The sequence below is a fragment of the Scleropages formosus genome, chromosome 12 (assembly GCF_900964775.1).
Source record: "Scleropages formosus chromosome 12, fSclFor1.1, whole genome shotgun sequence".
Lineage (NCBI taxonomy): Eukaryota > Metazoa > Chordata > Actinopteri > Osteoglossiformes > Osteoglossidae > Scleropages > Scleropages formosus.
The window spans coordinates 2304891-2332456 of NC_041817.1; the positions used below are offsets into that span (position 1 = coordinate 2304891).

The following is a 27566-nucleotide window of genomic DNA, read 5'->3' on the forward strand; positions in this document are numbered from 1 at the left end:
CCCACTGACCAGCAAAGCTCTGCACTGTCTTGGGCCCAAGCCGTGTGCAGTTTACACTGGTGGTCGAACCCTAGTCCAAGCTTATGAGCTCACCACAGATAAACTTTTAAACTCTTAAGCACTGTATTGTACAAGCCTTGACACTGTAAGCTGCTTTGCACATAGATCTCAGATAAATATAGAAGGCTAACAATGACAAGAATAATGTTTCTGCACCTGTATGATTAACAATATTAAAGCAAATCGGTTACTAATAATTCCAGTGTTAAGACCTGGTCAGGATATTTCTGTAGGGATATTCTCTATACAAGTGTGTAATGTCTTACGTGAAATATTTATTTTTTATGCTCTAGCTTTCGATCTGATAAGGTTTTTTTGTTGGTCGTTTCCAGTACACATCTGATGGCTATGTCTTTTTCTTGGAGATAATGAAGAACAGCAGGAGATAAATGGGTGAGGTCTAGTGCCATGGATGCACTGACTTAGTTATGCAAAATTAGTAAATGAAATACAAAGGAACTTTTGAATCAAGTAACAGATGCCAAATGAACATTTTCAGTTTTTATGCTGCTGTGCTGTGTTTAGTGTTCTAAAAACATTATGCAACAAGAAGAAAATAATAGTAAATTCCTCAGGGGAATAAGACAGTATAAAGAAAGTACACCCACACCGTTCAATAGACACAAACTGACACACTTCCGTACACTTTAGGGCATACTTGTGTAATCAGCTTTTTTGTAAAGGAACACTCATGGAAGAGGGTACCAGTGCCATTATGGCACCCATGGAGGGTGAAAGTATGGCACGTAAATGTTGGAGTAGCAGACTGGTGTAAGAGAGACACTCTCAGTCCTCAGCTCTCTGAGCTAGTAATGCACAGGGAGTGACTAATTGATTATACCCCAGGGAAAACCATAAACTAAATTAAACTTTTTTATTGCATGGGATTTTTCCTCTGCAGAATTCATTTTGAAGTCATTATGTTGTTTTTTGTTGTGCTTGTTTTTCATGGGTTGTGCAAACATGGTCAGGTGCCCCAGTGTTTTCTTAGTGAGTATCCAGTTAGATCGAACATTTTAATGCAATGTCTGATGACAAACATCCATAATTATGTATGTGAATCAGTGCAGATTACATTTGCAGATATGCAGATAGCCACGGACGACTCAAGTCAAACTGGAGGGAACATTTAACTGTGCCATACATTAATCTGGATTCATTTTTTTGAATATTGACCTGTTTGACATGGTTTTGCCTCCATTGCCTACAGGGAGAGTGTTTGCAGGAACCAAATGTAAGTGATAAACCCCAGTGGACCAGCAGTCTATTTCCACAGCTACAGTTTTTATAACATTTGTTTCACTTTCGCCTGCACCAGAATTCCATCCCTCCGAGCTTTTGGGACTCTAGCAATCGTGCTCCTGCGCTCGGTGTTGCATCACACATTGAGAGATGGATGAGCGGAGGAGTCGTCTGCTCCCCCGTGCGAAACTCACACGCTCGTGATTAGCAGGGGCCATCTATCATTGAGTCAAGCATCTCTCCATTAATGTGCTGCTTCTTTGCTGCATTCTTACAGCCCCGATTCTGTTCAAAATGTAGCAGGAAACATTTTTTGGTAGAAGTTCTGCTTCATCACGCACCTGGCTGAATTAATGTATAAATCCACAGTTCTTCTCTCTACCTGTTTTTCACTGTCAGTGGTGAGAACTCAAGGACATTGAGCTGTGGTGAAGTTCACACTGCATTGCATGGGTGCGAGAGTGAGGTCTGGGTGGGAACAATAATATGTGGGGAAGGTCAGTAAGAAGTTAAATCACTATTATGCACTAGATATCCAGCCTACGTGATCTATAACCACTGTTTTTTTTTTTTTTTTTTTATTATATCAGTTTCATGTAATTTTAATCCGAAGAAATCTAATTGGTCACTTAAGATCCAAGATTACAGTTTAGGTTACAGGTTTACAGTTACAGGTTAGCTGTGTGTTATGAGTTATAAGTATGAGTACTGAAAGCTAGATGCCTTTTTGCAACTGCTGCCTTACACTTGGTGCTTACCGTGCTCCAGTCAAAATTACCCTGCTGTATACAGGAGTAAATCATTTTAAGTAATTTGACATTACAAGTCTTTTTCGAGAAAAGCTTCAGCTAGACAAATAAATGTATATTAATAAAGAACAGTTCTACTAACTAAGTCTTTGAGACTATAGAACCATTTTAATGTGGTTGCAAATTTGTGACTTAAGAGAAGTAGCAGCTTTGATCATGGAGTAAAATTGTATTAAAATTGTGTTTTCTACAAAGCAGTTATTTTTATAGATCGCTGTGGCCTTTTTTTGTTTTGTGCATGTAAAAGAAGGTTGAGGAAAGCAGAACCTGAAACACTTCAGCTGTACACGCCTTAAACGTTTCCACTGGTATTTTTATAATTGAACAAGGGCAGGAATCACTGTTCTGCTGTCAGTGTCCCTTGCTGAAGTTTACACACTGCATCCCGGTTTGAGGGACCAGCTTTGTTTCTCTGCTCCAGCGTCTGAATGGAAAACACTGGGATGTGGCCCAGAGTGAAACTGAGACCTTTTCTCATTCCATGGGTGTAACTTTGGTTTTGGGAGTGTAGCGGTTTGCTCTTCAGTAAGTCAGTGAATCCCTGTCCCTCTCACTTCGGCAGCTCTCCGGAGGCTGTGAGCTCACCGTGGTCCTTCAGGACTTCAACGCCGGCTGCGCCAGCGAGCTCAGCGTCCAGACGGGCCAGACCGTGGAGCTGCTGGAGCGACCGAGCGAGCGGCCCGGCTGGTGCCTCGTGCGGACCACCGACCGCAGTCCCCCGCAGGAGGGCCTGGTTCCCAGCAGCACCCTCTGCGTGTCGCACTCACGCAGCAGCGTGGAGATGGAGTGCTTCTTCCCCACAGGCAAAGGTAAGGTCGTGTCCCGCCTCACCACAACTCCCGTTTGCGGCTGCAGCGGTTTCAAAGGAAAGACGAGGGTGTGTGCTTCGCTGGCACTCGCCACACCAGCTATCAAGTGTCTTTCCTTATTTTTTCAGTCTTTGTCTTTTTCCTCAATCTCAGCGTCCTGTCGCTGTTTTGCATAGTTATGCAGAACAGAAGCAAGTAACATGCACTTTTTGAAAACAGTCTTTGCATTGTGATCATTTAATATTGGAAATAATTATTTTATTAAAGGGCCTGTAAAGAAGGTAATTAATAAGCATTTTACAGAACACGAAAGTCATAATGTAATGCAATGCTTTTATGACTTTTGTGAATTTTTCTAAATGTTCCAGAGTATTATATTTTTTTTTTTTTTTAAGTTTCACTGATCCCTTTATCATCATGTTGGGTTGATTTTTCTTGATTAGTCTGGAAACTGTTCTTTGAATCCCTCAGAGGGAACAGTTAAAATTTGTACAGGAGGGAATAACAAATCTCTGCTTAGAAACTAAATCCTTTTTTTAATTGTTCTTGACATTTACCCAGAATTTTGCGATTTTCTGTCAGAAGCACTCCAAACACACTTAAGTGAGTAAGAGTAGCGGGCTTTTTTGAAAGTAGAGATCTGTCAGAGCTTTGGCTCTCTGTGAACGGCTTCCTTTTTGGAACTAGAGCTTTGACACTTCACAGCACTTGACAGATACAAGGGCTGGCGTTCAGAAATACAGCAGAAAGGCTATTGGCAAATCTCAAATAAAGGCCAAGGGGACATTGTTGATTAAAGTTCTGAGACTGATATTATTTAGTAGACTTGGAATTATTTAGTTTTTTTTTTTTTGTAGTTCTTTTTTTGAAATATACCCATTTTAAAAGAAGTAGAAAAGTCAATGCAAACTATTTCATTTTTGATGTAACCTGTTCATGATTAATCTGTATTTTTTTCATTCGTACCTCAAGCTGCATTTCTTTAGTTGCAGCTTTTTTCAATTTATGTTTCTGTCGGGGGTGCGGTGGCGCGGTGGCGCAGTGGGTTGGACCAGGTCCTGCTCTCCAGTGGGTTTGGGGTTCGAGTCCCGCTTGGGGTGCCTTGCGACGGACTGGCGTCCCGTCCTGGGTGTGTCCCCTCCGGCCTTACGCCCTGTGTTACCGGGTAGGCTCTGGTTCCCCGTGACCCTGTATGGGACAAGCTGTTCAGAAAATGTGTGTGTGTGTTTCTGTCAGTTCCCTTTATAATCTAACCAGATGATTTCAACTGTAGGGTCTTATATTTCACGCTCGTCTGTCAAAGCAGTATAGTCCCTTCAGTCTGAAATGCAGATCAGAATGATTGTGGATCAGATTCCTGTGAAACACAGGCTGGATTCTCATTTTCTGATTTTCAGCTTCTCGTCAGTGTAGTAAATTGCTCTAGAGGGTATATGGCCACAGCTTGATTTAAAGCTTATTCAGTGTCATTTCACCTGTAGCAAATTGCTGTATTTTAATGGAATGTGCCTGTTCAGTAACCTACCGAAATTTAGTAGAAATGGTGTAAAAGTAGAAATTGGTAAAGCAACTTGTTAGAATCAGAGGCCATTATTAGGGGTAGTCAACCCCTTGTTGAATGAGCTACTTGTCACTTTTTCCTTTTTCCACTAGCCAGTAACTTGCAGCCTCCTGACAGGTAAGTAGGACATGCAAACCTTTCTTCAGTAGGATAAATGAAGGTCTACTGGTCACAAAGTTTGAGCCTCCACTAGAAATGTGCCTCTGACAGAAGTCTGTTACTGTTTGTGGGACTTCCTGCGTCTTCAGCACCTCATTTCCTTTGTTTTGTGATTGAAAATTTCAAACATCCTTTAAAGAGCTTTTCAAGCCATACATGCAAAAAGCCTTTCTATTCCTGTGTATCCTGACTGAAAAAAAAATGTTAAAAATACCTCTAAGAAGGACGTGAAGGGAAGGGAATTTAGTAATATTTACTGGACTTCCTTGTAGAGGCTGCTGGAGACAGAGGACTACAGATGCAGTGCAGTTTAAGGAAGAAAACCACAAAGACTAGAACTCCATGAGTCATAAAATGATAGAATTGTCTAGATGAGATGACAGAACATGATAAACAAATGGTCTTAATGTCTTACTCCCAAGTCCCCATTTTCTTCTGCTTGATTTTAAGTGTTTTCGTTTTGAACTGGGCATTTACATTTACATTTAAATTTATTAATTTAGCAGACCCTTTTCTCCAAAGCGATGTACATCTCATAGAAAATACAATTTGTGCATTACCTAAGGAGAAAGACGAAGTTGCAGACGTGTGATTCTTAAGAACAGTTAGTTTCTTTCACCATATGCACCGATGTTCATCACACAAGTAGCTGCATAAAACTTTATCAGAATATAGATGATATTTAGTTAGTTTATTATTTATTTATTATTATTTAGTTCTTAATATAGGTGTGCAATACTTTTCCACTCAGTCTTTTATTGCCTAATTGTTTCTGCATGCGTGGTTATTGAAGCCAGTTTGTTGTAATGTTGGCATGATTTCTTCCCAGCCTTCACTGGTAGACAAGTAGTGAGTGTTTCACATTGAGGATAACAAAGAAAAAATTTATATTTGTGAGGACTGGTTTATATTGAAGTGCGATTAAAGATCTGGAGGCCCATGAAAACTGTATGCAGAACTTTTATGTAGTAAATGGGATCTTCAGAGATGGCATATACACTGCCTGGCCAAAAAAAAGTCTCACACACTAATATTTTGTTGGACCGCCTTTTGCTTTGATTACGGCACGCATTCGCCATGGCATCATTTCGATAAGCTTATGCCATGTCAAAACATTTATTTCCGTCCAAAGTTGCATTAATTTTTTGCCAAGATCTTGTATTGATGATGAGAGAGTCGGACTGCTGCAAAGTCTTCTCCAGCACATCCCAAAGATTCTCAATGGGGTTAAGGTCTGGACTCTGTGGTGGCCAATTCATGTGTGAAAATGATATCTCATGCTCCCTGAACCACTCTTTCACAATTTGAGCCCGATGAATCCTGGCATTGTCATCTTGGAATATGCCCGTGCCATCAGGGAAGAAAAAATCCATTGATAGAAAAACCTGGTCATTCAGTATATTCAGGTAGTCAGCTGACCTCATTTTTTGGGCACATAACATTGCTGAACCTAGACCTGACCAACTGAAGCAACCCCATTTCATAACACTGCCCCCCAGGCTTGTATGGTAGGCACTAGGCATGATGGGTGCATCACTTCATCCACCTCTCTTCTTACCCTGATGCGCCCATCACTCTGGAAGAGGGTAAACATGGACTCATCAGACCACATGACCTTTTTACATTGCTCCAGAGTCCAATCTTTATGCTCCCTAGCACACTGAAGCCTTTTTTTCCGATTTGCCTCACTGATAAGTGGTTTTATTAAGGCTACACAGCTGTTTAGTCCCAATCCCTTCAGTTCTCTTCACATTGTGCATGTGGAAATGCTCTTACTTTCACTATTAAACAGAGCTGTGAGTTATACTGTTGTTTTTTTACGATTTGATTTCACCAAGCGTTTAAGCGATCTCCGATCACAATCATTCAAAATTTTTTCCAACCACATTTCTTCCTTGAAAATGATGGTTCACAACTATCTTTCCAGGTTTTAATAATGCGTTGGACAGTTCTTAACCCAATTTTATTAGTTTCAGCAATCTCCTTAGTTGTTTTCTTTGCTTGATGCAGACCAATAATTTGACCCTTCTGAAACAGAGTAACATCTTTTCCACGACCACAGGTTATGTCTTCCAACATGGTTGTTTAAAAAATGAGAAGCTACTCACTGTATCGCTTAGGGTTAAATAACTTATTGCCAGCTGAAACGTATTAATCACTACAGTAATTATCTAATGGAAGGCTCTTACCTATTTGTTTAGTTAAATCCAGTTGGTGACTTTTTTTTTGACAGGCAGTGTATCTCACTGAACTAATCTATCCTACTAGTTTCACACACACTCACACACCGTCAGAAATCATGTATCCCAGGCGGGGTTGCAGTGAGCCGGAGCCTAACCCGGCAACACAGGGTGTAGGGCTGGAGGGGAAGGGAGCACACCCAGGACGGGACACCAGTCTGTTGCAGGGCACCCCAAGCAAGACTTGAACCCCAGACTCACCAGAGAACGGGACCCGGTCAAACCCGCTGCGCCACCGCACACCCCCTGCTAGTTTCAGCTGACTAAATTTCTTCAATTATGGAGGCTACTAGTGAGCTCGTGCCTTCATCCTCTACATGTATTAGCTCTGTATTTTCCACATCCACTGGGGAGTTTATTACACATCTTGACATGGAGAGAATGGCCTACTTTTGCAATGTGGTGGCAGAAGGCTGTGTAAATTTTAGCAGAGCACAGCCTGTGGTCATTTCTCCACAATGAAAGTAGCCCAAGGTATGACTCTTGGGCCGACTGAGAAAATGTGAGAAATACGAGTCATGCTAAGGTCAAAATGCAAATGTATTACTGTGTGTCATCAAAGATGGTTCACTCAGACTTCTCTGCTTGTGGTTTTCCTTTTGCCACCTGAATTCTGTAACATCAGCTTCAAAAATAGCTAGTTTTCATTGCCTTTAGTGTACTAGTATTCCTGTGACTATGCTGTTATTCTTCAAGAAAAAATAAATCCCTGTATTTGTCTTTATAATCAAGACTTTTCTACATTTTTGAGTTAGGAATAAATTACAAATTATTTTGATTGCAGTGTCGAAGTGCATCAGATTAAGTTATGTAAAGAGTCCAATGCCACCGGAACGTGCAGTTATGCTCAATCAATTGTGACTTAACTTTTGCACTTCCTTGGCAACTGTGCAAAGCTTGTCCAAAATGTTAGACATCCTCCAAGCAATACTATTACTGGAGGATCTCTCTCTAGGTTTACAGAGGTTGACCTATTCCGGTCCATCTTAGTGAGAACAATGGCAATGTGAATGCTGTGGCTGTAGATAATTATCCTCTGTGGAGTTTCCTTGCTTGTATTCCCCTTAATTCCCAGCCCTGTCTGTGTTAACAAACCATCAATACACCGGTGTGTCCCACTATATGGGCAGTGAACTGCTGATCACTTTTATGGTTATGATGCTGCTGAGAATAGGAATTGAGGCACACTGGCAGGGATAAATCTGCAGTACAAATGGGCCGAAAAGTAGGACAACCATGGTGCAGAGGACCTTGTCAGACAATGGGAGTCACTTTACTCCTTCTGAAAAATGGTCCAAAGAACAAGCCTCTCTTCCTTATGGTCTTTATCGGTTAACTTTACATTTGACTTGAGACTGATTCTCAGAAATGTTTCAGAATGAGCAAACTCATAGTAGTATGTCACGTACCCAGCTGTCATTGACCTTTGTGTGCATGCAGGTGTGTGTGTGAAAACTATTAAGTACCTTGAAAGACTTGTTTGTGATCAGCCGCTAAGTTATGTAAGGACTTTTTGTTTGATTTCATTTCCTTACGCACCACCTTCTGTTGTTTTTGAGGACATGGTTTAAAAGAGTATTTTACGTGTAACTATTGTGAAATTCATTTAGTTACTGTTTAGTTACCTTGGCTTTCGTACTCCTAAGCATAATTTTAAAACATGAGGAGAGTACTTATTCTTAAAAATATGCTTAGCTGTTTTTTTTTTCCCTTTGTTTTTCATATACTACAGCAGCCCCTGTCTATTTTTGTATTTGTGTACAGTATACTGTAAGTTCACTGAGTCTTATGAGGTATGTTTCAGTTCCTCTTAAAATTTAATATTCAAGTGTGTAAGTACTTATTAGGCATAGAAATTAAAATGTTACATTTAAGAAATTGAAACTGAGATTTAGAACAATAGGCATCCTATATGTAAAAGCCTGTCAGTGCTATGCCAGTTTCTCACAGCAGGATGACCAGCGTGGCTCAGAAGTGCATTTACAGTCTATTTGAAGCACAGTGTAACATAAATCTCTTCATCAAATCTCTTTAATCCTGTAATTTTACAAGAAGTGGTCGATGGTCCCGTAAGTGTTTAAACACCTCTCCCCTTGTCCCTCCCACAACCCTGGCTCCTCCCCAGGCAGTTGGTCCCTCCCCTCACGGTGGAGCTTAGCGCAATGAACTTAGAACAGTGGCTTGATGCCTGGGCTGCAGTGCACACTGCATGTGTGTCGCCCTGTCTCTCTTTTTTCCGTGGGTTTCTCGCTCTGCAATGAGCTAGTCTTTGAGCATGATGAAAAGCGGGAGGGAGTGCTGTTCCTGCCGCTTGTGCTGCGCCTGGTTTGTGGAAAAATGCTGCTGCTGCTGCTCCAGTGTGACAGGTGTGTAGCGTCTTGCATGGTAGGTTCTCAGAAGATTCAATGTACTCAACTTTTGGAATGGTGCTGAAATACGGGTAGGGGTGCCAAGGTTAAGTAATCGGAAGAGCATGTTGTTCTCATGGAAAAGAATCAATTAATCTCTATCAACCCAGGAAACATCTCTGCAAAGGACTTTTATGGGGTGCTTAATTTTTAATGATGGAAATGAGGTTTGCAGTAGTGATTTTCATCCTGCCATGCTGTGTAAATTAGTACATGTGTTTTCAGAGTTGTACTTTCATCAGTAGTCAGCGCAGCAAGAACTGTCAGTCTGCTTGTAACCTTATCATGTGCAGTGATTTATTGTGTAAACTGCACCGCTTATCAGCTCAGTGGATTTTATGAACAGTCCAGCACAGTACAGACATAACTGCGTTGTCTGTGAGAAAATGTTGGTCAAAGTGTAGCTGTATATCCAAACCACTTCAGTGATTTATATATTAGAATAATATTGAAATTTTCTGCATTGTAAAAATAGAAGGACTTCTGTGTAAAAAGGTGCCTCCATGTGTCGTAAATTGTTTTCTTGTGGTTTCACCTTTCAAATACGAGTCAAACATGTGAAGATACATTGCATGTTTTCTGTTGCTGAAATGAGAAAACTCCGATTTTGCTTTGCTATTGACTCTCCTTCGGAGTCACTTTGTTTGCACAGCTTGCTGCTTCCCTTTGGCCGGGGAGAGGACGCAGGCAAAGTAACCCTTGGCTCCACGCTGATGTGACCTAAAGTGCTCACTTATTATCCATTAACCTAGGAAGCCTCTTGCTGGTGCGAGAGGCAAGAAAAATTACCAAGATCATGAGCGCAGGCCCCTGGGGGAAATCAGCCGCCCTGGCACCACCGCAGTCTCTCCGAAGGCGGTCGCTTCGAAATGAATGATAAAACCATGCGAATGTTTACACTTTCCAAATAAGACCGTTTAAAACTGAAAGCTACAAAGGTTTATTTAACGATGGGCTTGAGCATGCTAATTTTACTTCATTAACATTACAAATTACAGTGTAAAGTTAATGAAGAAAATGAGCCTTCCGGCTGCCTATTGTTTTTGCTTCTAAACTTGGTGCTTTGGTTAATATTGTATAGCACTGCAGCACTGCGATAACTAAATCCAGCACAGCGCCCCTTTCATCTGACAAGGGCAGCTCTTTGAAGGTTCCCCCTAAGGGAAAATATTGTGATACGCAGGCACCCACAAACAGTGTCTGTTTCAAAATATCTAAGCTATGTAAGTAGACTATCAACTACCTTGCCCTCTTTGTAAGCACTTTTCCTGCTGTGGCTCTTTTCAACTTGGAGGAAAAATACCTAGAAAACAACTCTATTTGCTAAATCAGCAGAGCATTAATGTCAACATTAAAGACATTTTTGACTGCGGGTACATTTTCCAGGCTTATTACTAAAGGGACAACACACAGAGTATTCACGTTTTTAGATATTCCTGGTATGTGAACACATTATTGTTGTGTCATCAGTGGAAGAATGTGGAAGTGATTTGTAATGGAAAAACCGGTTTCATTCAATAATTTCCCATAAATGTGCAGAACAAAAGTCACTTCTGTTATGAATGATTTTGTATATACACACAACTGTAGTCTTTGTGAAGGAGTACATGAAATTGTACCATGCTGGCAGTGGTTGTGAAGAGGTTATAACAAGGCTTGTTATTAAATGGGGTGTGTTTTGTAGGATGTATGACTTTGTTGAGCGAGTCTGAAGTGGTGCAAGAGAGATGCTGGTACCATAGGAAGGTCAGGTCAGTGGAGTTAGTTTACCAGTCAGGGAGTAGAGCGTGTCAGTTCCTCACACTGTAAAGGAAGCGCTTTCCCCCTGGTGCATCAGTCCACGTAGGAGCCGCCAGCGTCCGATGGCAAAGCAGGTTGATCTGGCCTGGATGCTGCACCTTTCTGTTTGTGTTTTGGGTTCCACCTTTCAAGATTACAGAATCAGTGACACTTGGGATCCTGTTGGGAACTCTGTTGTTAAAAGGTTTCCTCCCTGCACTAGTGCTCCAGGAATTAACCGGTTTTAAAAACTGGCACGACTGCATGTTTTTCAGTTTACGAGGCCCGAAAGCATGCATACAAAAATGAAAGCATCACCTGTAAAATGAGGAACATTTCTTAAGGCACTATGTTTTGAGTACTGTGTTCCACACTGCTTCAGTTATACATTGGATGCAGACTCAAATAATTGCCTTTAAATGGCGAAATTATTTTCTTTAAATTTTTTCACGCGTATTTTTCTGCTTGCCTGTGTACATACAGTAGCTGCACATTCAGGGAAAAATTCCTGAATCGACTGTTGTCCCAAGAAGGCACATCAGGAAAGGTCACTATTCTCTCCCGTCTCCTTGGTTGACTATTAATCAACTGCATAGTCTTTTCTCAGTTCCAAGAAACATCTTGAGTAATTTTACTCTAGTGCTGGGTATTCAAATAAATGTGTAATTTCTTCAATAATAATGATGACCATGCCAAGGCAGTGGAAAATCGTCACATTAAAATCTTAGATTCAGGTCCTCAGATAGATGTGCAACAGTGGCTGTGTTTTTCATAAAACTTTGTTTTTCAAATTAATCATTGCATTTGGATTTATTTAGTTTTGCATCCCTTCATTGGTTTGTTTGCTAGCACTTTGGCTGTTTTAGTAACAATTATTCTCTTAAGACATTACCTTTTAAAAAAATGAATACAGAACATGTATTAACTGCTCTGATACTTTTGTTTTCACTGAAAACAAAACCAAACTGTACAACAGTTATGTTATGCAGCTTCTGTGCCAAAGTGTTTCCTTTAGCGCTTGCTTTTTATGGCCAGAAAATGGTTTCTTCTTTAGATTCCAGCAGGAACTTGAAATTCTTGAGTAAAGCACCCTCCTGTATAAACGAGTAAAACTGTGAATTGCTTTAGATAAAACCGTTAGCTGTGCGACATAAAAATAACAATAGAACTCAAAACTCCATAATATCCACTCGAGTGTGGAAAAAAAATGAACCTTCAGCAGATAACGGTGCTCTTTAATCGTCGTTCATAGTCCGTAAGCGCGCACGTGTTCTTCGTGCCCATCTCGAGGGCTCCTCACACAAAGGCCTACGGAAAAGCTAGCTCAGGTTCGTGCCGTCAAGGTGCCTTTGGGACAAATACAGGCCCACGTGCCAGATAAGGAGCAGACCCCGTTCCTTTGCAGAACAGGTGTTTAAGTGACCCGCAGGGAAGATGCCACCATACTGATAATATAGTAGCTGTAGTGCCTTCTCTTTCTCGAGACAAGGTCACTTCATTTAATGCTTCAGCCATTGCAGAATAACATTGTCAGCACGCTCATCTGTGTTTTCACCGCTCTTTAATAGCATAGATTGAGAGACAAAAGTCCCTGCTCTTTGCAAAGGGGCTACTTTTTTCCTTTTATGATCTTAAAGGGCAATATTTGACGCTTTCTGGGTTTGAAATAAATTAATTTGTAGCTCATGTGCTAATCACGTAGCTATTCCCCCAAGGTAACCCTTTCGATAATGTCACTTGCGTATTTTAAAACGGTAATTGCAGTTATAATGTGGCAATGCTGTAGCTATTCAACTGGTGGAATAAATAGTGGTTTACAATCCAAGTTTAGTGTTTGCAAACAAGAAATGGTAAAGGTGTAAGAAGTTTGCTGGCAGAAGACTACAATAAACCGTCTGTTCAATTTACAAATATTCATTAGCTATAAATGGAATTAAAAAAGCTGCGCCTGGTGAGGATAAATGTTACTAGGACCAGCTGAGAGGAGACCTTAGTGCCCAGATGCCCCACACAGAGGACATTTATCTCACTTTCTCTCCATCTTCTTGCCATGCACATATTATGCCCATCACCTTTTTATAGAACCGCATTTTATCAGCTGCTGTCAGGGTAGAGGCCCATGGTGTGGAATTATCCCATCGCTCAGACTTTGACATTTCAGCGTATTGTTTTATTTCTTAAAATGAGAACTGAATGTTCTGTTCTGTCGTGGCACAGTTGGCTGGCTCACAGTCTGTAGAAATGTTACCATAAAAGAAGTCAGCTTTGCCACCCCAGTACAGTGCATCTGTTTGCACTTGTAATAATTTTTTTCTCATTTGCGTCCTGATGAGTCCATGTTCTTCTAAATACGTGAGACAGGAAAAGGATGTGATATGATTGAGAGAACAGCGGATTGGAATCCACCTCTTTGTCATTGTTTTCCATGATGGGCTTGCCTTTGGCTCTGGCCTTTTGTACAATGTGCTGATGCTGACATCCTGCACCTTAGTAGGAATTTCAGCTGCACGGATTGTTCTTGCTCAGAGCTCTGTGTTTTTGGCCTGCTGTTTTTGGCTGACCTCCCAGATACTACTGTCTCATTTGCTCATTGTGGTCTGCCTTATGCACATCTCTCACCTGCTGGGGGGATCTACAGGGTATTGGTGCCTACAAAACTGATATGAGTTGCAGCTGAATCATACTATGCTAAACTGCAGTTTTTAAGTGCCTAAATGAAGTTCTGCGGGTATTGCAATGGGGGCTTGTTTTTTCAGAGTGTTTTGGTGCTCCTGTGAGAAAGTCATAGAGTTGAATCTTCAGTGATAGAGAATGAAGCTGAGCAGTTTTTCCACCAAGTGATATTGACTGGTGTTCACAATGTAAAACCCACTGGCGAAGACAAGAAATAATTTCCAACCGTGACTAATTAATCTGTAGGCTTCAAGTCATTTTCCTCAATTTTTAAAGACTTCTTTGTGATATATGTACTTTCTAACACTTTCTCTCTTTACCATATCGTTTGAGGTGACAAGTGAGTGACCACTTACCTGAATTTTCAATCAATGGTTGATCAAACAAGGAGGCCCTGTCACATTCACTATGATAGATTTCTGCAAGTGTGCTCTGCCACATATACAAGGCTTATGTTTCAGATGTATACATTTAAAAAAAAAAACACACACACACACACACACAATGCCTACAATTGCTCGTCCTGAGCAGGGTCTCAGTGAGCCGGAGCCTAACATAGCAACACAGGGCTCAAGGCTGAAGGGGGAGGGCACACACCCCAGATGGGGCGCCAGTCCCCCGCAAGGCACCCCAAGCAGGCCTCAAACCCCAGACCCACCACAGAGCAGGCTCTGGCTACCCCACCCCACCGTATACATGTAAATTAACATTTCAAACACATTTAAATAAGAATGGCCAGCACTGATTTTGAAGAACTACAGCATTTTTTACATTTTAAAGATTTACACTTACAAAACTTACGAACTACAGTTCACCATCCCTGCTTCATACAATCTCTGGAGGCCTCTGTGCAATTACATATTTGGCAATATGATTTGGATGAAGTTCTACATATGGGAGACGACTCTACAGTGTGAAACATGCCCATGCTGTTATTCTGTGTGTGAAAACACTCCATATGATGACTTAGCTGGAAAAAGAGAAGTCCTGGATGAACTTGCCATGACACTAAATATATAGTGCCTTAAGATACACTGTGCTGTTGGTGTGACCTGAAAAGTCTGTTTTATGTTGGTTTGGTCATGTTGTTTTCTGGAAGTAAAACAACTGAGATGGTGACCAAAAATCTCTATATCCACAAAGGAATCTCTATATCTTCATTGGACACTGGAGCTTGCAAAAAAGGAAATTCTCTTTCCTTTCTCTTTTTCACGATCCGTGGTGTCATGCTCATTTTTAAAAAAAACCTGATGGTCACTGCTTTTGATACCTACGTTTGCTGGTTCATTTTTTTTCCTCCAACTACACCTTACTTACCTACTTACCAACTTAAATCTTAAGGACTAGAAAATTGCTCATTGCTTTTCGTAGAACTTTATCATTACAGGAAGCAACTGTACATTTTGAGGGCTGTCACTGGAATTCTGCAAGGGATTTATCAGCTTGTTGTTTTGGTTAAGGAATGTCTGAATGAAATCAGAAGTCAGCTCGTAATGCAACATTGCAGCTACAGAATGTAACGTTCATGTTTTCCGCATTTTATCAGCAAATTACAAGAACCTGTTGTGCTGTGTTCTTGCAGTTGATTTTTTTTTCTGTCCTCTCTCATCTATCGACGACTACGTGTACATGTATCTGTGTTCTTGGACTTATTATGAAAGATGTGAATTGCTGTTAATTATTAACTAATTGCCAAGTATGTGTGAGTGTGACTGGGATTTGTCCTGGTCAGCTGTCCAGGGGACCCAAAAGGAAAACCTAGCTCGGGTCATTCATTCATCTGCATTTTCTGACTAGTGTAACTCGTGTGTGTTGTGTGCCATATCATGCATTGTAGACAAATAGCCATCATTGTGTGATTCATTTAGTTATTGATCTCACTGGAATTTCACACACAGACCAGCAGTGAGTCAAAGAAGTAATTTCATTTTAATAGAGGTTGCTATATGAACTCCTATGAAGTTTTGAGGGGTTTATTTTCAAAAGCTGAGTGCTGCAAGTTTCTCTCTGTGTCCATACTCAAAGATAGAGTATGAAAGTACTTTTATGGCTGGGATTGTTTATATACATATGTGGAAGTCAGGCTTCTTAATGCCAAAGAAATAAAACTCTCTCTCTCACACACACACACACACATACACACACACACACACACACACACACACACACACATTGTCTGAAACCGCTCGTCCCAAGCGGGATCGCGGCGAACTGGAGCCTAACCTGGCAACACAGGGCGTAAGGGTGAAGGCTGAGGGGACACACCCAGGATGGGATGCCAGTCCATTGCAAGGCACCCCAAGGAGGACTCGAACCCCAGACTCACCAGAGAGCAAGACCTGACCAAGCCGCCGCATCATCACGCCCTCCGGAATAAAATTTTTTTTTTTTAATTATTTTTAAAAGTGAGATTAAGATTTAACAATCAAATAATGCAATTTGAAAAACATCAATAAAAAGGTTTTTTTCTGTCTTTGAAAATAGAAATAGGTTAAGCTTGGAAAATGTTGCAAAAGCCAGAGAAGCCTGTATGAGTTTTGCATGTGCTCAATTTTCTCTTTTTTCTCATTTCCTACCCATCTAGAGAGCTATGGGCAGGAGAGCAAGACAGAGTCCGTGGCCACGCTGCAGCCACAGGCCTCCATGAGCTCCATCCAGACCAGCTCTCCAGGCCCCAAGCGCTCAGGCAACACGCTAAAGAAGTGGCTGACCAGCCCCGTACGCCGTCTCAGCCATGGCAAGGCTGACAGTGCCCTCAAGAAGGTCCCCAGCAAAAGCAAGAAGCGGGATGGCCGCAAAAGCATCGACCTTGGTCCCTCCAAGTTTGGGGAGAACGAGGCTGCACAGCAGGACGAGAGCGCCGATGAGGTACTCCCATGTTCCCAGATACTGCATCTGCAGCTGCTTTTCAATGTCCCTCCTGGATGGCTTGTCCCTCTAGGGCCTCTCAGTAACAGTGTGCTGCTGCGATATTAGCGTTTCACCAACAGCAGTATCTTTGTGTCTGCATGATGACAGTCACCAAAACATGTGAGTTTGAAAAATAGTGGAACATTTAGAAAACTAATTTGTCAGCAGTGGTGAAGAGGGACTCCAAAGGTCAAATCCAGTGGTGACTGGATTTCTATCTCTCGAAAATCCAGCTAGTGTTTATATTGTTTCTGTGATCCCATGTAGTCAGACAGTAAATGGCATTACATGAAATACGGATTTGTTCCTTTAAATAAAATTTTATACCTCTTTGCCATCTCTCCAAGAGATGTTGTCTGGGATGGTTTCATCTGTATCTGCATTGTTTGTAGCCCTTAACCCTGGAATCAAATGGCAAATGAAAAACATAAAAAGAAGCCTTCTCTCATTTTTGATATGCTTTATTTGCAGCATTTGACATGATCTTGTTAGAAAGCCTCATCCTGAAAGATTTTGCTTTCGTCACCATAATTACCATTTTTTAATATAATTATCTGGGTCATGGGCCTGCTGTGTGGTGGGTCTGGGGTTGGAGTCCGGCTTGGGGTGCCTTGCAGCAGACTGGTGTCCCGTTCTTATAAAAGTACGAAGGTCTCTGAAGGTTTCTAAAGTGTTCTGGCACTCTGTGTGTGCAGTGACAAACATTCCTAAAACCTTTCTATTGGGATTGTATGCATAGTGTGTGGCACTTTGAGGCTGCATGAACCTCCCAGCCTGACTGATCTGGTCTTGACAGCAGGCCACATTAACTCTCCTGTTTGTGTCTACCACAGAGGAGCAGGAAGGAGGGAACCCTCTCCAAGTCCTCCTCTGGAATGCAGAGCGGTGGGGAAGAGGAACCAGAGGACGACTCGCACACTCCACTCCCTCCTCCAATGGAGATCATCAAGGACCCCTCTGTCCAGGAGGAGAAGGTAGGACAGGGCACGTGGTGTTGTAGGGTGAAGGAGCATGAGGAACGTGCCTTTTCCCCAGCTAGGGACATTAATGGCAAATAATCTTAAAGCTGGGATGCACAGCTCTGGATCTTTCTGTGCTGCCGTTTGTCCTGTTTAAGTTGACTTACCTGATATATTTCACATAGGAAATGTGGTATTACACCTGACGGAGAATGAGCTTCAAAGACCAAAGCTGGGCACCCGTGCTTTAAAATCTGAGCAAAATCCCCACGCCTTAGTGTCTCTCCATGCACAGCATCACCCAGTCCTATTTCAGTTCATATGAAGTCGCCAGCAGATTCCCTCTGTCCCACTGATACGGGCTGCACTATTTCGAGAGTCACCTCTTCGCTGTTGGTCTGAACTGGTCTTCTCCATGCATGTCCAGAGTCCTGTCTGTGTCCACATATCCTGTCTGTGTTCTATTCTATCCCTCCTGGCCTTATTGCAGCAGGAAGACCCATCTGCAGAAGCCTGACTAACACACTGTTTCCCCCTGAACTCTTGTGCCTTTCTCAAACTTTACCACTCCATACCACAACATCTTAAAAAAAACTTTAAAAAAATGTGTCAAAAGGTGTCAGATAATAAACCACCTAGCAAAGACAAGTTCCAGAAGAGAAACGCAGCGACAGCCCAACAGTGTGTAGTTTAGGTATTTAAGCAAACATGCACGTACTCGCTCTTGACATCATACTCCATTTAAAATGTGGTTAGACTTGATTACTGATATCTCTCTATTCCGCAAAATCAGGTTCTGGTTGTTTTGTGAATTTCAGTTCACCTGTGCTCACATGGTTATAAACATTTAAGTTCTTTTAACACCCGTTAAGTCACCGACACCCAAAGTGGCGAAAAACATAACCGCTTTGTCGATATTAACTGTAAAGATCCACTTCTGTGAACTGGTTTGTGTAAAACTGATGAATCTGAATCTGGAATTCTTGACACCTGACAAAAAGACAGCAGTTTGCACAGTAGTTCAGGACTGGAGATTTAACCCAGCTGCCACTGGTTAAACACCTGGGAGGACCCCTGCTGTAATACTCTTGAGCAAGATGGTTAACTTGAATTGCTCCCATAAAATATCCAATTTGATTAGGAAACTAATAATAATAAAAAAAAAAAAAAAAAAACCTTGAAGCTTGCTCACTGAATTTTCCAGCCTTACTTTTCCTGAGTGCCTCTAATAACCACTTGTGTCTCTTGTTCCCCATTCCCCTCTTTCCATCCCTGGCTAACATGCTTTTCCTCCTATTGCGCTGTGCCTTGCAGTCCTCCTCTTTGCTTGCTACGCGCCAGGGCGCTGCCGAAGTCCCCAGCGCTGCAGAGCTTGTCAGTGCAATAGAAAAATTGGTCAAAACCAAAATGGTAAGTCTGGTGACACAGCGAGGCTCCAGTAGGCCAGGTTTACACAGCACATTGAGAGACAAACCCCAAACAAACCAGTCTTGTGTTCGTTTCTCCACATTTTTTTTAATTATCATTTTGTGGTTCATACCATAACTGTATATAATGATGTGAAAAATAATAAGCCTTATAAATGAATGAATAACTGCAATATAACAGTGCATTCACACAGCAGGCAAGGAGTGTTTTTCTGACATTAGCATTTATGTACATGCAGCTCATTAGACAAATGAAAAACAAGAAAGCCTCTTCACTGCTTTGTTTTATTAAATTTTTATTCAGTCTCATTGTGCTGGAATGTTTTTTTTTTTTTAATTGACACGAGGTGACACTTTAAATGTGATTCTTTCTTACATTCCAACTCGACTACATCACCTCATACCAGTATGTGGCGAAACCATCCTGTGACATTGTATGACTGCCTTTTCAATGACTCAAAACTATGCTCTTAAAAGGAAGGAAGTGAGCAAGATAACTGGGTGGGATTATCTCTGACTAGCAAAGAGTGATGCGGTTTAACCACAGTAGGAGGTCTTCCCATGGTGACATGAAGACCTATTGAGTTGAAGGTAGAGGAAAAAAGAAATTTGTTAGGTTTTCGCAGCTTCTTGTATCAACATTTCAAGTCAGGAGGAAAGTGTCTTATCCATAAAGGATGGCGATCACTGAGGGATAGTGTGTGTTGCTCTTGTGTTATCCTTTCCATGAGTTCCTGTCTAGTTTATACCACTAAACACCTCTCTTTCAGCTTTGGAGCAGAAGGACCCTTTTCGCAAAAAGGCAAAGAAATCTAACTCATCTGTTAAGGATTTTGATGTACTGCACAGCTGCTGCGATAGAGCCTCCTTGTAGTGCAGCTCCATGTCGTGGGCACAGAGCAGCGTTTTTGAGTATGAGGTGGTGCTCTCAATGGTGGCCCTAACCTTCAGGCCTCTGGCCTCTCTCTCTCCGACATGACAGACTCTAGAGCCAGGGTCCTACCCAGGCTTCAGTGCCATGAATCCTGCGGAGCAGCCCACTGCCCAGCCAAGGAATCCTGAGATGGAGCAGAAGGCCAAAGCCTTGCGCGGACGCATGTAAGGGCTCTGCGCCGATCCGGGTGGCCTTAGCCATGGGGAGCTATGATGCTGTAATAATATCTGCTGAACATTCACATCCTGTCAGGTCCGCAGTGTGTGCAGTAGGGGAAAAGGAGAATTTGCTCTGTCAGTATGAAGCATAATGTGTAAGCAATGAACGTCACTCTGATCAAAGTACAATGAACAACAGCTGTTTGTTTTTAATCAGTTTTTACGTATCACATAATTCTAATAACTAACAATTAGAAATTATGCAACATTTTAGCAAAAGTGAATTTACCTTCCTTTATATTTGACAGTGATTTTTTTCCCCTTTCCGTTTAATTTTACATTGCATCATCTTTTTATTTCGTGTTTGATAATATGATGAGTACACATGTCTAGTGCAGCTCAAAAGCTACAAATAGATAATGTTAACATTGCAATATCTGGGATTGCAGGTTTGTTCTTAACGAACTCGTCCAGACTGAGAAAGACTATGTGAAGGACTTGGGCATTGTGGTGGAGGTATGTGAGGCACAGGCAGAACAAAAATGAGGAATGAGATCCAACCACCAAGAGCAAAAATAAGAGCAAACCATTGAGCCATTCATACATTGAGTACGCTGTCACCAAGATTCCTGTTTGGATTTGTGCCAGATACAGTTTTACATCCTCATTGCTTGGTATTTTTCTCCTTAGGGTTTTATGAGACGAATCGATGAGAAGGGTGTTCCAGAAGATATGAAAGGAAAAGACAAAATTGTTTTTGGGAACATTCACCAGATTTACGATTGGCACAGGGAGTACGTCTTGAACTGCAGTGTCTTCTGACTTTGAATGACACATTTCAGGCTGTTGTGTTTCACTTTAACTTGTGTTACAGATCTATGCTAATGATTCATACTCTCTACTGCAGCTTTTTCCTTGGTGAGCTTGAAAAATGTCTTGAGAACCCCGATCTACTTGCCGAACTGTTCATAAAACATGTACGTGTTTTCACTTTGTTTCATTCACTGCCTATATCCAGATTTAGCATGATTCTGTGTTTAAATACATGAGCTTTGAATAAAAAAAAAAAATTTTTACTTGTCGACCCTTGCTGTAGATGGATTGACACATTCCATAGGCCTTTTCAGATCTACATGTGTGTGTCCTTACAGTGTATCTATTGTTCCAGGAGAGGCGGTTGCACATGTATGTTGTTTACTGCCAGAACAAGCCAAGGTCCGAATATGTAGTTGCAGAATATGACGCATTCTTTGAGGTAAATAAATACATATCTTCACCGCTCTCCAATCCGATTCTCAAAGCAAAGTAAATTTTGGTCAATGTTGCTGTTGTTTGCTTGTCTTTTAATATAGCAGTTTTTTTAATTATTATCTTTTTACAGGAGGTGGAGCAGGAAATAAACACAAGACTGTCCATTAGTGATTTTCTTATTAAACCGATCCAGAGAATAACCAAGTATCAGCTGCTTCTCAAGGTAATTTCTGTGCTGAATGTTTTTACTTCACACTTCACATGAATATAGTAATTTACATGTTTTCTAACAGTCTCTGCCTGAAGGTGTCGGTAAGATTGCTTTGTGAAATGAACCTTAAAAATTCTGTCTTGTGTTTTAAGGACTTCTTGAAGTACAGTATGAAGGCAGGTGTAGACTGTCAGGAAATTGAGGTAAGAAGCCGATTGCCTTGTTTGTTTAAATTTTGCTCTGTTTTATGACTCTATTTAGCTCAGATTGTTTTTACTGCAGTCTTTCCAACTATTTGCTCCAGAACATAAAACACATCAGTTCACAAAAGTGTAAAGACATGCAAAAAAGTATTGTCAGTAATAGTACCAGTACTCATAATACTAATAACTAAAAAAAAGGAAAGTTGCATAGCTTAAAACAAGTGTGGAAAAAGCCAGAAGGCAACAATGTAGGAAACAAAACTGAGGATATTACAGGAGAAGAAAAGTCTCTGGGGTTCCAAGACCAGCTGGCTGCCAAACCATTCTGGGTATCATTACATATGGAGTGTTACTGTTGTGTAAGCAGTCTCTAGGGTGGTCAGATGGTTGTCCAGACATGTTTTTTCATCCCACTTGAGATGTTCAGCAGATTAGGCAAAGAATAGAGCCTGGCGGATCTCATCTTGGCCAAGTACACTTTGGACATGCCGGTGACCTGGACTCAGAAAGAGGAAGAATTAGACATACAATACTCAGTCACTACATATAATGACAGTTGTAGAGGCAGCAGGTAGCACAGGAGTTTTGAACGAATCCCGACTCCTGTTGTGATACCCTTGATCAAGGTACTTACCATGAATTGGTCTAGTAAAAAATACCCAGCTGTATCACTTTGGAGGGGTGCGGTGGCGCAGTGGGTTGGACCGCAGTCCTGCTCTCCCGTGGGTCTGGGGTTCAAGTCCCGCTTGGGGTACCTTGCGACGGACTGGCGTCCCGTCCTGGGTGTGTCCCCTCCCCCTCTGGCCTTACGCCCTGTGTTGCCGGGTAGGCTCCGGTTCCCCGTGACCCTGTATGGGACAAGTGGTTCTGATAATGTGTGTGTGTGTGTGTGTGTGTGTGTGTGTATCACTTTGGAGAAAAGCATCAACTGAATGAATTATAGTTAAACATTAGTTTTATACCGAATTTTAATGTGACATATTACTTGAATAAATAATATGGAATCAAATATAGTTTGTGTTTAGTTAATGTCAGTATTTTGTTCCTTGCTTACAGAGAGCAGTTGATTTGATGTTCCTGGTCCCTAAGCGTTGCAATGACATGATGAATCTCGGCCGGCTCCAAGGTTATGAGGTACTGAACAGATCCTGTGCTTCTATTTGTTGTTAAATGTTTTAACTTTGCGTCATCAGCAGTCTGTTTCAACTGAACACTGATGATGTCTGACATCCATAGCATTTGTGGAACAGTCTCTGGAAAATTGCAAAGATCCCCTAAATTTGAGCTCATGACCAGAAATTAAAGTCACTGAAGGCATATTTCTTAATTTTTTTATTCAATAAAATTTGTTACTTTATCATATTATAGCTTAAAATATAACTAAGTTGTATTGTTGTCCTTAAAAAGCTATTCTGAAATGCTTATATTTGTTGTACTTTGGTTTTTCCTCATATTGTTAAAAATATGACTTAAAACATTCATGATTAGATGTGCGACTCTTGAAAGTCATCAGTCATCATCTAGTTATGAATATACAGTAATTTTTCATAAATGTACAAGGAGGAAAAGTCTCTGGTCTTTGTAAAGTCTATATAAAACTTATAAAACTCCATGCCATACTTGATGAGCAGTGAGGATGAAACTTTGATTGCATCTCTGTTAATGTTGCAAGATGAAACTGACACTGTTCTTGGTTTCTCGGTGAGAGACTAATAAGACTGATGGAGGTTTTTCATGCACTTCATCATGCTGCCAAGCCTGGTGTAAGATTTATTCAGCAGTGTTGAGTGAGCTAAGGATTGATGAGTGGCTTATTATATAGTGATGAGTGAGCTGACACACTGTTTGCTTCTTCCACGCAGAGAGTAGTATAATAGTACAGAAGACTGACGCACCATTTCACGGCACTTGAAAGTGTTGAGAGGGGGATTTACAGTACTTTCATTCAATAGTGAAGGAACAGTGATTTTTCTAAAAAGGTTAACATGCAGAATAGTAGCTTAGGAACTGTCCAAGACTCAAAGGGCACCTTGGGGCATGACTGATTTATTGGGATGTTGGTAGGTTTTCATTTAAGACTTTAGTAAGGACAGGAGGTACAGACCCCCATTTTTTGCTTTGCCCCCCACCCCACCACCCATCCACCAGGGGAAGTTGACCAGCCAGGGCAAGCTGCTCCAGCAGGACACGTTCTTCGTAACTGAGCAGGACTCGGGCGTCCTGTCCCGCAGCAAGGAGCGTAGGGTCTTCCTCTTTGAGCAGATTGTCATCTTCAGTGAACTCCTCCGCAAGGGCTCATCCACCCCAGGATACCAATTCAAGAAGAGCATCAAGGTATGACTGTGGTTGTCAAGATGTCCTCAGACAAGGCACGTTGTTCCGCCAGTACCAAAAGAAGTGCAATGATACAGTACAAAAAAGTGCGACCACCTGATAGTTTGTGGTTTTTCACAACATACTGATGAAACATTGGAAACAGCAGTTAGCATAGTAGTTAAGAACGTGAATGTGGAAGTTGCTAGTTCAACTTCTGGCATAGCATATTTGTTCAATGCACAAGCAGATTAATCCCTTTAAATCAGTGGAAAAATGTGAAACTTTGGTAAAGATTAAGATGACTTTGGTCATTACATACAGTCCCCTGTCTTAGAGGTTCTACTTGGAGGATTCTGTTTCACCACTTTCCAGAAATAGGCATGGCCTTCACATATGTAGCGAGAGTTAAAAACATTTGCATTTATTCCTTGCAGGTGAGCTTTCTGAGCATGGAAGAGAACGTGGACAACGACCCTTGCAAGTTTGTCCTGTACTGCCGTGGCTCCTCAGAGCGCTTTACTCTACAAGCTGCCAACGCAGAAATAAAGCAAGTCTGGGTCCAAACCATAAAGGAGGTTCTGGATGCCCAGAGCAACTTCCTGTCAGGTAGATCACTTTTAATTTCCTCCCAGTGAAGACAGTCTAGACTTTTTTTCTTGTTTGGTCTTTTTTTTTACTTTACATTGTTTATACCATTTACACTTTTCAACTAGTCCTATCTAAATTTCAGTCTGCCTTGGCCTGCTACAGTGGAATGACATATTTGTTAGGGAACAGTGACGTTCAAGTTATCCTTATTATGATAATCCCATTCATTCATTATTATTATCACATTCATTGCAAATGAGACCCGGTTGATCTGTCAACCTCTCTGCAGCCCTACAGTCTCCGATTGAATACCAGAAGAGAGAGAGTGGGTCCCTCACACGAACCCAGCCCAACAGCCGGCCCCTCTCCTCCACTTCTGTGGGAGCAGAGAAGCCCCCCCATTCGGGCCGTGCCTCTACGCCACTGAAGCTATCTACCTCTAATGGCAGCTATGACTCCCAAAAGCATGCTGAGCGCTACGAGTCTCCCAGGGTAAGTCTGGCTGAGTCCTGACGTGGGACATTCCCCAAGCTGAACCCGGCGTACTCTATGTAGAACAGCAATGTCCAGCACTGTGAAAGGGTGGCAGCAACTGGCTTACATTTTCTACTGTGCCTCCATCTTTGTGCATGCTGTTTCACAAGCATGAGGTATAATTGGTGCAGATACAGTCCAGTTCCCACTCACTGTGTGGCTGCTGTTCTCGCACTGGTGACTTGCAGTAAATCATCATGTCAAAATACCTATAACCCCCAAGGGCTCTTTGGGACCTACTTTGTTTTATTTTTAAACAGCCCAGTTTTTGGCTTGCCGTTGTCAGTCGCATAAGTAGGCCACTAAATCCATACACTTAGTTCTAATGCGGTCCTCAAAGTCGCTCTGCAGAGTGGCTTTGCTTAAGATTAGGAAGGCATTCTCATGTCCCGGAGGACAAGTGTGCAGAAGTGCAGGCTGTCGCCAGAGGCACCCTGCTCACGCCATTGGCTAACTGTAGCGTCACTTTGTGTCCGCTGTTCCTGTACGTTCTCCTTACTCCCACTCCCTCATCCGCCCAACAGCATGAAGCATCTGGCTGCAACGGGATGTCCTCCGCAATGGTGGTGACTCAGGACTACAATGCACTGAAGGAGAATGAGATCTGCGTAGCCCAGGGAGAGGTGGTGCAGGTCCTGGCCACCAACCAGCAGAACATGTACCTTGTGTACCGAGCTGCCAACAGCCACTCTCCTGCGGCCGAGGGCTGGGTCCCAGGTCACGTCCTGGGCCCACTCAGTAAAGCCCACATAGACAGTGCCGAAGGCAGCCTCAAGTAAGTGCCCCTCGGCCTAACTCCTGCTGGAGCTCATATTTGGATTGTAGGGCCAAGCGAGCTCGAGAATCGCGGGACCCCATACTGTTGACTCCCATACCCCAAATTGCTACCCCAAAATGGAACAAACTCATACATGCTGGATCTGTACACAAGAGATGTCTCTTTTGACATCTCACCTTGTAATATATGTAAAAAAGTTAATTAATATAAGAATGCAAGAACTTTATAGCAGCCACAGCCTGATTCAAGCATACAAACAAGTAAATTAATCGCGCATCGCCATGGAACTGACTGATGTGGATGTTAATTTTCTTTTGTTTCTAACAACGTTATGTTTCTTTAACACATTTGGCAAAAAAATGTCTTTTAGATGACCTGAGGTCTACTTCTCCAAATGGAGAGAATTTATGTTATTGTCTATGGCAATTGTGTGTACAGCTTGTATTTTATTTTATTTTATTTTATTTTAATTTTTTAGCAGTTAATGGTTATGTTTTTCACTTGTTCATTTGCCATTTTCTGATGAGTTGGCAGTTTACTGTAAAATCATTTTTGTTTAATTTTTTGTTTGTTTACCAGTACTCTTTCTAGTACATTCCTGTATAAAGTCTTTTGCACTATTAAGAACAGTAATAAAGTCAGGTTGTGCAATAAAACGATAGAGAAAATGTTCACCATTGTACTTTTAATGTAAGTAATTTTAAATGTATTATTTTAGATATGTGAATTAAAATTGGCATAAGCATGACTCTAAAAAGGCAAAGGAAATTACAACTTGTTTTGCTGGAGAGAACCAGCTGTTTAAGTTACCAGTGATGGGTATTAATAAGCAGTTAGACTGCATTTTCCAGATGTTTTCATTTCTTCAACCTTAGACGGTAACCCCAGGTGGTGAATTATCAGCAATTAACTCAGACTGAGTAAACTTAATGTAAAAGACACCACAAAAAATTCCTGGAATAGTTTTTTCTATTAGCTGAACAGTAGGTGTTAAAATTTAAGAAGTTTCTCATTATTTGTATCTGCAGTATTTGTGCTGTTCAGAAATGATGCAGATGAGTGTTTTTTTCCCTCCACAATAAGTTATAAAAAGATGATATACAGTATAAAGTTTCATTGTTGCTGACCATTTGTTTTCTTAATGATGAACCATTTCTAAGTTGTGGACTACATTAAAGGTGATTATTTCTTTTCTTGGAAAAATGTAAAGGTGTATGTATTTTTTTACACGGACCCCTCCTTATGAGTTTTGCTTTTCACTTTTATTTTGTGGCTTTTTTGGTAGCATGCTCTTTATATACACCTTTCTTTCTACTAACCACTGTAGTGCAAAGGTAAATGAGTTTCTGTACCTTAGAAGACCCTGAAGAAATTTACTGTTTATACAAATTGAATATCCACAGTTGCTCAGAGGATTTGACAGTTCCGTAAAAAAAACTGAGGACAAAAGGAGAATACAGTTGTACTGGAATCTCATAATGTTTATCCAAATATTCTAAAGATCTTTTGAGTGTTTTCTTTTTTTATTTCTTGTGGAACTAAAACTTTTTATGTTTG

The 27566-nt window shown here is 41.4% G+C and overlaps 1 protein-coding gene across 6 annotated transcripts in view; it reads left to right on the plus strand.

The window, feature by feature from the left end:
- The window catches only part of LOC108927929 (kalirin-like), a 156612-nt gene that overhangs the window by 119656 nt on the left and 9390 nt on the right, over positions 1-27566 (plus strand). For 3 of the 6 annotated variants that reach the window (XM_029257012.1, XM_018741574.2, XM_018741575.2), the window contains 15 exons: positions 2674-2920; positions 16325-16608; positions 17484-17624; positions 20019-20134; positions 20578-20644; positions 20819-20922; positions 21036-21105; positions 21297-21383; positions 21510-21602; positions 21743-21793; positions 22850-22927; positions 23942-24127; positions 24544-24715; positions 24987-25189; positions 25756-26006. In XM_029257012.1, the coding sequence (XP_029112845.1) occupies positions 2674-2920; positions 16325-16608; positions 17484-17624; positions 20019-20134; positions 20578-20644; positions 20819-20922; positions 21036-21105; positions 21297-21383; positions 21510-21602; positions 21743-21793; positions 22850-22927; positions 23942-24127; positions 24544-24715; positions 24987-25189; positions 25756-26006 (2150 nt within the window). Of the gene's footprint in view, positions 1-2673; positions 2921-9074; positions 9266-16324; positions 16609-17483; positions 17625-18923; positions 19020-20018; positions 20135-20577; positions 20645-20818; positions 20923-21035; positions 21106-21296; positions 21384-21509; positions 21603-21742; positions 21794-22849; positions 22928-23941; positions 24128-24543; positions 24716-24986; positions 25190-25755; positions 26007-27566 lie in introns of those variants that run through there. The other 3 variants (XM_029257014.1, XM_018741577.2, XM_029257013.1) reach the window with 3 other exon arrangements.